Below are 12,122 nucleotides of genomic sequence, written 5' to 3' on the forward strand. Positions count from 1 at the left end.
AGCCCGTCCCCACTTGATGGGCCGTGATAAATTGACTTAAAAATGTAAACAATAAAAGCGAGTGGCAGAGCAGGAGCCGGAGGGGGAGGACGGGACACGGTGGGACCCCGGGTGGGGGAACCAGTTTGTGTTTTCCCACTGCTGCCCCGGAGCAATGAGGGGTTCCAGGGGGAACCTGGATGGCTTTAAATGAGATTAAACTCATTTTTAGCTTGTCTTTTCCTCTCCCTGCCAGCTGGTTGCAGTTACAGCTCGATGGTACCTGTGATGATGATGATGATGATGGAGGTGACATTTAGTCTTCCAGCAGGGGTGACCTTTGGGGAGGGTGTGTTTGCATCTTACAGGTGCATCTCAGTATTCCAGACCCTTAAACTGCAGCAGGTGCCCAAACTGAGCCTGTGGGACACACCTGGTCACCTCTGGGAGGGAGGGAGATGGATCTGCTGCTCCTGCAGGGCTGGTGCTCAGAGGTAGGGGAAAAATTACCTGGAGAAACGTTTCCCTTCGTGTATTAAATGAAGAAAAAAAAAAAAAAAGGTGGAGGGTGAAAAAACGCTGAAAGGAGAAGGTTTGGTGCGAGATTTTTAAGGTTTGGTCTGGGAATTTGAGGTTTAGTCCAGGATTTGGAACACGGAGCAGCTCAGTGTTGTTGGACCGTGCTGCGGGGACCTTCCACCTCCACGACCGCCCCAAAGGCGCCCCCGGGCGCTCCTCCAGCGTTCCATCACCTCTTGAGACCGAAACATCGCTCTTTATGCCCGTTCCTCGCTCCTGGAGCGGCTCCAGCCCGCTCTCCCAGCTCGTCCTCCGGCGTTGTCGGGACACACGCACAAAAAAACCCACCAAACCCACCCCGCAACCTCCAAGAACTCCCTCCAGCGCCGCTTCCCGGAGCCTCTGCCCCCTCGGGGAGCCCCGGCAGAGCCCGGAGGGGGCCGGGCCGTGGCGGGGGGCGGCTCTTCTCGCCCGGTACCGGCGCGGGGGGAGCCGCGGTCCCGCCCGCCGGAGCCTGCGCGGGGCCGCGGGCGGCGAGCGCGGCCGTGGCAGCGATGCCGCCTCCGGAGCCCATGCCCGGCTACGGGACCCTGCTCCGCCGGGGCTACGGGAGCCTGGCCGCGGCCGCCCGGGGCTGCGGGGACTGCGGCTGGGAGCTGGCGAGGCGGACCTGGGCCGAGAACGCTCACCTGGGCTGGGCGGAGGTGCTGCTGTGCGGGCTCTGCGCGCTGGGCTGGACCGCGCTGCGCTGCGCCTGCTCCCGCAGCATCTTTCGGGTCAGTGCCGGCCGCGGGGGACGCGGATGGGGATGGGGGGTGACCGGAGGGGGGTGGCCGTCTCTTTGGGGTCGATGGGGTGCGCGGGGAGGCGCGTTGACCGCGGTTTGGGGGTGAGAAATGAGCCCCACGCCTCGTCCTTCCACGGCGGGGCTGCATCCCGGAGGAACGAGCATCTCCCCCGCGCCGGGAGAGCCCCCCCCCGGCCATCCCTTCCCCTCCGAGTTCCCATCGCTGCATCCCGACAAGGTTGAGGGTTATTTCTTCCAGGTTATTCCCTGCCTTCCCCCGCGGCTGTATCCTGGAAGAACGAGCATCCCCCCCTTCCCCGACCCGTTTCTTCCCCCCACCACCCCGGCTCCCTCCACATCCCCATCACTGAATCCCGACATGGTTGAGAGTTATTCCTTCCAGGTTATTCCCAGCTTGTTCCCTGCCTTCCCCCGGGGCTGCATCCCGGAGGGAACGCGCATCCCCCAGCCCCGGGAGAGCAACACCCCCCACTTCCACATGGCCGTCACTGCATCCCCACAAGGCTGAGGGTTATTTCTTCCAGGCTATTCCTGGCTCGTCGCCTTCCTGGGGGGAAGGAGAGGGGCGCGTTTCTCCCCCGTCCCCCGGTGGTTTGCATGGAAAATGTCCTTCCCTGCCCGGCGGAGGGAGGGAGGGATGGCTGGGGATGGCTGGCTCGGTGCTGCAGTGCCGGCCTGACCTTCCTGCGAGCGTGGGGATGCAGGGATGCTCCCGGCCGGCTCTCCCAGCCCCCAGAGGGGTTTGCTGGGCCTTGTCCCCTCTCCAACACGGCCCTCTGCGAGGGACAGGCCGAGGCAGGACGTCCCTGAGCAGGAAGAGCGGCTCTGCTTCGTTTGTGGCCGTGAAAAACATGTGGAGGGAGGGCAGAGCTCCCCCCTCCTTCCAATGGCTCGTCCCAGCCCGTTCCTTCCACGCTGCTTTCCTAGAGAGATGCTCAGGACTCTGCTCCGGCCTCGAGAGGGCTTTAAAGGCAGAAGCAGAGGGGATGGAGGATTTGGGGTCTGGGCACAGCCTTGGGGACACAAGGGGACACCCTTTTCCCACCTCCCCACCAGCACAGTGACACAAGGCCTTGAGCAGCTCCAGGACAGGCCTCGTTCCCTGGCTGAGCTGCTTCCTCTGGAGGCTCCCCATGGATCAGAGGCAGTTCCCTGCATCCCTGTCCCCAGTTATCTCAGCCCTTCTGCCCTCAGAGGGGCTCTTCCTTTGCTCACCCACTGATGTCAGGTGGGTCCAGTCGGAGCCCTCTGGAGTCATTTGAAGCTGCTGAAGTGGTTTTAGGTGAGGAATGCGCTGGGGGGTTGAATTTCCCCTCATTCCCTGCACCCCTGGCTGGGATGGGCAGCATCCAGCACCTGGGAATGCTGGGTTGACCGAGGTCTGAGGTAGTTTTTGGCTACAAGTCCCTTTCTACTCCAGTTCCTCCCGGCCTGAGGCCCTTCCAGAGCCTGGTGAGCAGCTCCTGGGGGTGATGGGGGCACCACTGGGGTGCCCTGGGAGGGTCGTGGCAGCTCCAGAGCTGGGAAATGGGTCACCCTTGTAACTGCAGAAGGGCCAGGGGGGTTGCTGGGAGCGGGTTCCCGTGGCTCCATCCGCGTGTGCGATCCTGATGAGATGCCGAGCGGGGTTCCAGTGGCATCAGCTTTCTCTCAGTGCGAGGGCAGAGGCAGCTCCCCCTGCACACACGTGTCTCAAAAGGATGGGAAGCTTTCCCTCTCTTTCACGCTGCTGGAGTTGCCCTGGGAGAGGATGGAAGCTTTGCCTTTCCCCTAAAACCCTTCAGGAAATCAGTGGGTACCTCGTGGCCCCCCTAAGGGCAGTGTCAGAGTGGGGTCATTGAGGGGGGGGACATCAGGGAGAGAAAACCCTCGGAGGGAACTTCTCCCCAGCTCAGGACTTCTCTTCCCTGTGCAGACTTGGAGCCTCTTCCTCCTTTGGGCCCACTTTGTGTTCCCTGCAGGAACTGAAAGGCTCAGGGGTGAAGGTTCCCTTCCCTCACAGGCCATAAACCCTGAGCTCCTCTGCCTGTGAGGAGGAAGTGACTCTCACCACAAGGGCACCAAGTGCACCTTGCTGAGCTCTGGCCTGTGAGAAACAAGGATGTTAAAGCCTTCTTCGTGGAAACCTCGGTGCAAGCACAGAGAGGGGTTGTTTTGGGGTAGGAAGATCTCAGTTAGCTGAGGAAATGTGGATTATGAGGCAGGGAAGGACCCCCAGAGTCAGCTCTGCTGGGGTGGGGGTGTCCCTGCAGGGACCTGAGGGATGGATCCGTCCCCTCCAGGTCTGGCCTGAGGGTCTGGCTTGAATTCTGAGTGCACAGACAGGATGGTGGATCTGCAGGAGCTCACTGGGGCTGCAAACCACCTCCAGAAATTAAGACTAAGCTGCTTCCAGGGCAGTGCTCCCATCCCTGGAAGCCTCCTCGGGTTCTGCTCCCTTGGTGTCCGAGCTCCATCGGTCCCCGCTGTCCTTGGTGTGTCCCCTGTGTGACACCAGCCAGCCCTGAGGAGTTTGATTAAAAAGCAGCAACCTGAGCCCCTGTGTCTGTGTTAGTTAAACACCCTGGAGGGCACCGAGGCTGATCTGCTGAAACAGGACCAGGCAGCTCCACTTGGGAAAGGCTGGAGCACCTGGAGCTCAGCCCGTGCTGGTTCTCCTTTCCCGGGCAGGGCAGTGAACCCACATGGGTAAAACTCCAGGCACTCCTCTGGATTCTGGATTCAGGCACTGGATGGGCTGGAACAGCCAATCCCAGGCAGAGGCTCCCAGCCCCTCGAGCCACCCCGAGCCACCTCTGCTGCTTGGGATTGAAATCCCTGGAGTGAACTAAGAGCAAGTCCCCGAGTGAGGAAAATCCTCTCAGTGTAAGAGCTGGATCTGGTGGTGGGTCAGGTGTCCCCCCTCCCCTCCGTGGATTTGTTCTGCAGTGGGTGAATGTTCTCCAGTTTTGGCCCAGACACCTGCCAGCCTTTTTTTTTTGTTTTTTTTTCCCAGTGGTGTCCAAGTCTGGAGGACGTTGCAGTGTCCTCTGCAAGGAGAAGTGTTGTGTGCTCGGGGAAGCCGGGTTGGAGTGAGGGGCAGAGCGTGGCCCCGGGGCAGCTGGACAGGGAGGGTTCCCGCTGTCCCTTCCAGGGGTTTTACACCCCTTTTCTCCACCCCACGGTATCGTCAGGGTTTATTTTTCCGAGCCCCAGCGCGGGGTATGTGATCCGGAGGGAGTGGGGGGAACGTCCCCAAAAGCGACCACCCAACCCCGTCCGAGGGCAGAGACCCCGCCCTGGGGAGGGGGCTGGGAGGAGGCTCCGCCGTTTGTCCTCGAAGCACAAACGCTGGAAACTCCAAACGGGACAAAAGCCACAACAATGGGCCCTTTCTTTCCCCCCCGGAGTGAGGGGGCTGCTCCCCCTGCGCTGCTGTGTCAGCGCCGGGGCTGGGCCAGGGGCTCCCTCAGCCCCCGCAGCACCGCGGGCAGCTCGGAGGGTCCTCAGGGAGAGTCTCCTGCTGCTTTTCTCTCTTTAGGAGCGAGGAAGTGATGCCTGATCGGGTTTTTGGTTTTTTGGGGTTTTTTTGGGTTTTTTTTTGGTAAGGTCGTGGTGCCCTTTTCCACGTGTTTCCCTGCAAAGCGTTGTCTGGGAAACTGAGGCCCGGGGGAAGCGGTGCCTGCAGGGATGGGGTGATGGGAGCTGGAGCTCCTCACCCCGTGCTCAGCTCGTTCCCTTCTCGCAGTGGGGTCACAGTCACTGCCCCGGGGTGCACGGGCTGTGGAGAGCCCCCTCTTTGGGTTTGGAGAACGGTGACATTTTACTGGGATTTTCCTGATAAAGGGCAGGGATAGATGAGGAATGAGGAAGGAATTCCCCCCTGGGAAGGTGGGGAGGCACTGGGATGGATTTCCCAGAGAAGCTGTGGCTGCCCCTGGATCCCTGGAAGTGTCCAAGGCCAGGCTGGAGCAACCTGGGCTGGTGGGAGGTGTCCCTGCCCGTGGCAGGGGATGGAATGGGATGATCTTCAAGGTCCCTTCCCACCCAAACCAGTCCGGGGTTCTGCAGGCTCTGTGCCCCACCCCTGGGGTGGCAGGAGGTGCAGGAGCTGGGGACAGAGGGGACAGAGTCACAGCCCTGGGAAGCCACCCAGGGCGCTGTGGGCAGCTCGTGGCAGGGGCAGGAGCTGCCTGTTGTGTCCGGGGTTTGAACGGGAGCTCTTGCTTGCTCATCACCACCACCATCACCAACACCATCATCATCATCATCATCTGCATCCAGTCAAAGCCGCTGTGGAGCTGCCAGTTCCCGGCGCCGAGGGTGCCCCGTGCCAGCCGTTCCTTTGTGTCCCTCTGCGGAACTCGCTGTGCCCGGGGGGCCCAGACGTGGCACGGCTGGGACTGGGCCAGTTCGCGGTCCTCAATTCCCAGCCCATCCCTGGGGCGGGAGGAGCCGCGTCCTGCGGGCTGTGGGGTGCGAGGGGACGGACTCGCTGCTCTCCCCTCTCGCCGGGGGCTGCGAAAAGGGAGAGAAAAAAGCGTTCGCTTCTTGCTACGAGTGGTTGTGGGGTTTTTTTTTGACACTTGCGCGGAGCTGTGGGCAGGGACGGCTTCCATCCGGCTTCCCTTTGCGGCTCCAAACCTTCCTCTCGCTGCACGTTCTCATCCCCCGCTCTGCTCCTTCCCCCGCTGCCGCGTGCCGGGGACAGGCTCAGCCCCCCAATTAACTGTTAATTGTCCCCAGAAGGAGCCTGGGGAGGTTTGCGTGGCGCGGGGAAGGAGGGGGAGGCAGAGGAGGTTGCCCTTTAAGCGTTCTAAGAGCCCTGGGCTCTTTCAGCCGGAGCCAGATCCGCTGTTCCCGACTCGCAGCCCCCGTCACCCTTAGCAACAGGCATCTCTGCGCTGTTACCATGGCAACGGCAGCCGGGTGACGGGAGGACAGCCCCCACCTTGCTCATCTCCACCCCCGGGCTGCTCCGTGAGGCTCCTCGGCTTGTGCTTTCCCCCCAACCCCTCCCGCTCCCGGCCCAGGGACATTCCCGTGTCCCCTCCCCGTGTGCTGCTGATTCTCTTCCCACCCTTCCCTGTGCCCTCTCCTGCTTCCTGGAGCACCCTGCCCCTCTGGAAGGTGTCCCTGCCCACGGAGCTGGATCTTTGGAGTGCCTTCCACCCCAAATCATCCCAGGACAAGTAGGGATCTGGGGCTGTGCTCAGCATCCCTAAAGCACCGGTGGCTCTGCCACGGCACAGTGGGAGCTGTCCCCGTATCCCAGCTCCTTCCAGTGCATGGAGACACAAATAATTGATGCTTTCTGGGCTCGGGACTTTCTGTCTCTGCATTATTTATTCACCCTTCGAGTTTCCTCCTCTTTCTCCCGCCGTGGCTCCTGCTGGAAGAGCCCTTGGCAGCGGTTCCTGCTCTCAGCCATGCTCTGAATGGGAGATGCCTCTGCCTGGAGGCTCCTGGGGCTGCTGCTCCCAGGCCTGAGCAGTGCCGGGACATTCAGAGCCTGCAACAAAGCACTTCGAGGCTGGGCCGAAGCTTGAAGTGGAGTCCTCCGAAAACTGGACCCCGAGAGGGGCTAAAAGCCAGAGCAGCCACTGCCTGGGGACAGCTGGGGCCTTAATTTAGCCCTGGGGCTTCGAGGGGCTGCAGAAAGTGCTGACCTGGGGCAGGGTACAGTTACTTTGCAGGCATTTTGTTTTCCTCTCCAGCTTATCTGGCTCTCCCTGAGGAGCTCCCAGATGGATGGGGGGTGCTCTGAGTGTTATCAGTGATTCCCTCCCTGGGCTGGGGCTCCCCTGCTCCCCCCGGGGGGCTGTGCAGGGGGGCTGTCAGTGCTGTGAGGAGAAGCAGAGATGGGGCCTGGCATTGCTCAGCTGCCAGGGAGGGGAAAACAGCCGTGCCTGGAGCCCTCTGAGAGCCGGGGGGGGACACAACGCAGGGTGGAGAGGAGACTGCTCCGCTTCCCTCCCGCAGGACTGAGGCTGTTCAGAGCTGGGGTTTCGCTTTCCCTATGATCTCCAAGCTGGCCCAGGTGGCCCCTGTCGCCCCTGGGAGCGTGGGGAAGGCAGGGTGAGAGGGTTTTGTCCCGATTCACACGAGCAGAGCCCCCCGTGCCCCGTCCCTGCCCCTGGGGGGGCTTTGCCCTCCGGTCTCTGTTTCCCAGAGGGGTGGGAAGGTACTGAAAACCACAGGAAGGGAAACACCAGCGGGGTTTCAGTGCTGGGCAGCTGGGAAAGCTGCTGGGAAGCGGGTCCTGCTGTCCCAGCCTTTCCTGCTCCGTTCCCTGCCCGGCCCCCAGTGCTGGCTGGCACTGCCCCTGTGCCCAGGGCTCTGCAAAGCCTTTCCCTCCCCAGCTGAAGGCTCTTTTCTGGAAGCTTTTACAAGGTCCATCTGCACAGGATAGTGTTGTTACAGCTTCCTCTCCTGTGCTGGTGGGGCTTTATTTTCATGTTATTCATTATTGTGTTATTTTATTGGTTATTTCTGTTCTGCAAGAGCAGCTCTGCTCAGCCCGGCTCCTGGAGGCCGGAGCAGTGCCTGGGATGTGGGATGCCCACTGTGCCAGGCTCCAGGAAGGATCTCCAGCCTGGTTTTCCCCCCTGTTTCAGGCTCTCTCCAGCCCCCTTTGACCTCATTCCTGCTGTAAGGAAGGCCAGAAAAACAGGGTTCCTGCCCCTGGAGCAGCACAAATCTCTGGGAGAGTTGGGGAATCTCTGCCCTGAGTTCCTCGAGGCCTCTCCTCTTGCCCTTTCTGATGGTTTCCCCCCCTCTCCCTGCAGCCCTTCGGGGAGTGGTGCAACCTGCAGCCCAAAGATGCTGCCAAGATGCCTGAGAGTGCCTGGAAGCTGCTTTTCTACTCGTTATCCTGGTCCTACGGCGCCTACCTGCTCTTCTTCACCGACTACCCCTTCTTCCACGACCCCCCATCCGTCTTTTACGGTACAGTCAGAGCCGGGGGGGGATTGGGATTGGGATTGGGAGCTGGGGTGGGTGAGAGAAGGAGAAGACAACCCCTAAATTTCCTGTTTCCTGATGCTGTGGGTGCAGAGAGGGCACAAGGGGCTGGCTCTGACCGTTCCTTTCACAGAGAGTCAGTAGGGGCTGGAGGGGGTCAAGCAGATTAATCAGGAGGGAATCGAGTCGTGGGATGGTTTTGGGGTGGAAGGGGTCTTGAGGATCACCCCCTGCCCTGGGCAGGGACACCAAATCAAGGCTTCTCTCTTGGGGGTTTGATGCCAGGGGCAGAGTTTGGGGGGCCAGGGTTGCTGTACCCCCCATCCAAGCCCTGGATGAGCCGGGAGGGACCTGTGGCCCCCGAGCCCTGTGGGGGCTCCCCGGGGTCTGCACCCCAGAGGCTCTGGGGGTCACCTGGGCATCCCTGTGCCCCCCTCCCCAGGCTGGAAGAAGGGCATGGACGTGCCCACGGACATCGCCATCGCCTACCTGCTGCAGTGCAGCTTCTACGGCCACTCCATCTACGCCACGGCCTACATGGACACGTGGCGCAAGGACTCGGTGGTGATGCTGCTGCACCACGTGGTGACCCTCACCCTCATCGCCTCCTCCTACGCCTTCAGGTGAGGCCCCTCTGCCCGGCTGGGCCCGGGGCAGCACAGCCTGTGGGAATATCACGGGCACAGGGAGGGTTTGGGGGTGGATTCGCCCCTTCCTGCCCCTCCCTGAGCCGTCCCAGGGCTCCTGAGCCCTCCTCTGAACTGCTCGGGGGGTTTGCTCCCAGTGTGATGATGGACTCAGAGCTTGCTGTGGGTTCTCCCCTTCCTCCACCCCGCTGAGCCATCCCAGAGCCCCCCAGCCCCTGCACCCGTGTCTGGCTCTCTGGGCTGCTCAGGGACTCTGTGGTGGACTCAGAACTGGGTTGGTGTGGATTCTCCCCTTCCTCCACCTTCCTGAGCCATCCCAGAGCTCCCCAGCCCCTGCACCCACCCCTGACTGCCCGGACTGCCCCTGGAACCTGCCCCCACTGAGATGGGACTGCCAAACCCACCCCCTGCCCACCCCTCCCACCGTCCCCCTCCCTTTTGCCCCTCAGGTACCACAACGTGGGCATCCTGGTGCTGTTCCTGCACGACATCAATGACGTGCAGCTGGAGTTCACCAAGCTCAACGTCTACTTCAAGCACCGGGGGGGGGTCTATCACCGGCTCAACGACGTCATCTCCAACGTGGGCTGCCTCACCTTCAGCGTCAGCTGGTGGGTTTGGCCCCCCCCCTGGCCCCGCTCCCAACCCCCCTGCCCAGTTTTTGGTATCCCCCTCAGCACCACGGGGCCCTTCCCGAGTGGGTTTGGGAAGAGGTTCCCGCAGAGCTCGGCCCCATGCTGGGCTTGGAATCCCTCTGTAGTCACTTGGCTGGGCATGGAATCCCTCTGTAGTCACCCTGGCCGTCTGTCACCACCCAAGTGCCTGTGAAATTTGTGCTCCCAGCTGTGACAAATGACCCCGGGGGAGGAGGAGCTGCTTCCACTTTTCCTGCTTGCAGGGCTTGAGCAGCAAGGAGCTGTTGTTACCAGCAGGAAAAGGGAGGTTCAGGCTGTCCCAGATTCCCAGCCTTGCTGCTCCTCCTGGGGCAAGGCAGGAGGGAAACAGAGGGATGAAGGGTGGGGATGAGCAACTTGCAGGTTGTTTCGGCCCTGGGCTGCTCCAAAAAGCAACGAGAGGCTCATTTTGGGGGAAGGTTTTTGGGGATAAACTATAAACTGGAAACCCACCCTGCTTCTCTGCCCTGGCAGGTTCTGGTTCCGCCTCTACTGGTTCCCCCTCAAGGTGCTCTATGCCACCTGCTACTCCAGCCTCCAGGTGGTCCCAAACATCCCCTTCTACTTCTTCTTCAACGCTCTGCTCCTCATCCTCACCCTGATGAACATCTACTGGTTCCTGGTGAGTGTGGGGAGCTCGGCCACCCCCTCACTTGCTGCTCCCTCCCCGCTGCCCCTGCTGCCTGCCCGGGGGCTGCAGGGCTGGAGGAGGCTTTGGAAGGGAGGAGGGAAGGCCTGGGGGGCTCCAGTGCTGGAATTCCGAGGTCTCACACTCCAGGGATCCGTGGGGAGGGAGAGATGACAGCGACTGGGACAGGCTGGAGTTCCATGGGGGGGTGAATGTCCTGGCATCCCCCCTCCAAGCTTTGGGGAGGGTGTGGAAAGGAGGGATGTGGAGGGGATCACATCAGGCAGAGCCTGATTCCATCAGCCCTGATTCCATCATCCCTGACTCCATCAGCCCTGATTCCATCAGCCCTGATTCCATCATCCCTGACTCCATCAGCCCTGATTCCATCATCCCTGACTCCACCATCCCTGACTCCACCATCCCGCGGGATGAGATCAGGGGAAGGGGAGCTGCAGGGAATTCTGCCCTGGGTCTGAGCCACATCCAGGGAGGGGGAAGAGCTCCAAACCTTTGGGATCTGTGTCTGAGGGTGTCTTTTCCCTCCCCAGTACATCGTCCTGTTCGTGGCCAAGGTGCTGATGGGGCAGATGCAGGAGGTGAACGACGTGCGCGAGTACGACGTGGAGGACACCGGGAAAGCCGCCAGGGCCAGGAAGAAGGAGGCTGGAATCCAACTGCCCAAGGCTCTGAAGGAAGGGTGCGTGGGCAGGGGGGTGGCACCCAGGGCCGTGGAAGGGTTTGGGTGGGAAGGAACGTGGAGATCACCCAGTGCCACCTCCCACCGTCCCAGGGTGCTCCAAGCTGGCCTTGGACGCTTCCAGGGGTGACACACACGCAGCTCCCGTGGATGAGGGGAAGCTGCTGTCTCAGGGCTCACCCCCGGGCTGGGAGATGGGTGTAAAACATCACTGCAGGTGCCAGGAAGGACTTTTAAATCCATTCCTGGGCCCTGTGGGGTGCCCGCCCGTCTTTGCCCTGTGGATCCTCACCCAGCCCTTCCCACCTGGGCCTGGCTCTGGGCGTGGGGCTGCCCCTCTGAGCAGCATCTTGGGGTGCTGATCCCACAGAGCAGCTCTGGCTGAGCGGGGATGAACGGGACGATCCTGCTGGGATGGGGTGGGACAGGGGTGTGGGGACCGGACCCACCGAGTGCTCTGCTCCCTCCCCAGGCTGCACCTCAAGAACGGGCTCGTGAAGGACAAGAGGTTGTGAGGGCGGCGTGGCCGTGGCAGCTGCCAGGACCTGGGACTGACCAGGACCCTGCCCTCGGAGCCAGCGCAGGAAAGGCCCAAGGAGAACTCCATCCCTGCCCCCCTTCCCTCCCCTGCCCGGAGCCGGGGAGCAGATGCCACTGACAGGACCAGACACCCCCCCCGGGGCTGTCACCAGGCTTCACCTGATGCTGGGGGGGCTTCCTGTGGCCCCCCCTCAGTTGGGAGGCTGGGCTGGGCCAGGCAGGATTTGGAGCTGGCTTTGGGTCCCCTGGTGTCGCTGCTGTCGCTCCGTCCCTCGGCCCTTCTCGGTCCCGCCGTGATTCCCCCTGAGCCCCCTTGTTGGACCCTCCCAGCCACCCTTCCCCAGCACCCCCTGAAGGGCCTGGTGTCAAACTGAGGGGGTGGAAACACCCTCTCCTCCCCTGGGAAGGGCAGCCCAAAGCCAGCCCTGCTCCAGCTGCCAAGGGGGGACTGGTGAGGTGATGAAGGGCCCTCCGTGGGCTGCCCACCCATGTCTGGGGCACACATGCTCCCCACGAGCAGCTCTGCCTGGAAAACCAGCCCTGGAGTGTTATTCCAGCCCCCCTGTCCTGCCAGGTGGGGGCCAGGAGACTTAATTTGCTTCAAAAGCCTGTGTAGGTCTTGGAGTCGCTTCAGAAACCAGTCCCGGTCCCTGCCGAGGGTCCTGGACCCTCCCCCAGCACTGCC

At 62.0% G+C, this 12,122-nt stretch overlaps 1 protein-coding gene across 1 annotated transcript; it reads left to right on the plus strand.

Annotated features, from left to right (window-relative positions):
- The first annotated feature begins 1,020 nt into the window (after nucleotides 1-1,020).
- CERS1 (ceramide synthase 1) lies at nucleotides 1,021-11,974 on the plus strand. Its single transcript, XM_050320895.1, has 7 exons — nucleotides 1,021-1,274; nucleotides 8,074-8,233; nucleotides 8,691-8,871; nucleotides 9,345-9,506; nucleotides 10,044-10,191; nucleotides 10,749-10,897; nucleotides 11,370-11,974. Exons 1-7 carry the CDS (start codon nucleotides 1,053-1,055, stop codon nucleotides 11,410-11,412), a joined length of 1,065 nt encoding a protein of 354 aa, XP_050176852.1. The 5' UTR covers nucleotides 1,021-1,052; the 3' UTR covers nucleotides 11,413-11,974.
- Nucleotides 11,975-12,122: the final 148 nt, after the last annotated feature.

This window comes from Myiozetetes cayanensis, unplaced genomic scaffold (genome assembly GCF_022539395.1).
Source record: "Myiozetetes cayanensis isolate MyiCay16 unplaced genomic scaffold, myiCay2020 scf26, whole genome shotgun sequence".
Classification (NCBI taxonomy): Eukaryota; Metazoa; Chordata; class Aves; order Passeriformes; family Tyrannidae; genus Myiozetetes; species Myiozetetes cayanensis.

Coding starts and splice junctions, on each gene's coding strand:
- CERS1 (XM_050320895.1), top strand. CDS start 1,053: ATGCCGCCTCCGGAGCCCATGCCCGGCTACGGGACCCTGCTCCGCCGG. Junction 1,275..8,073: donor GCTCCCGCAGCATCTTTCGG/GTCAGTGCCGGC, acceptor CTCTCCCTGCAG/CCCTTCGGGGAGTGGTGCAA. Junction 8,872..9,344: donor GCCTCCTCCTACGCCTTCAG/GTGAGGCCCCTC, acceptor TTTGCCCCTCAG/GTACCACAACGTGGGCATCC.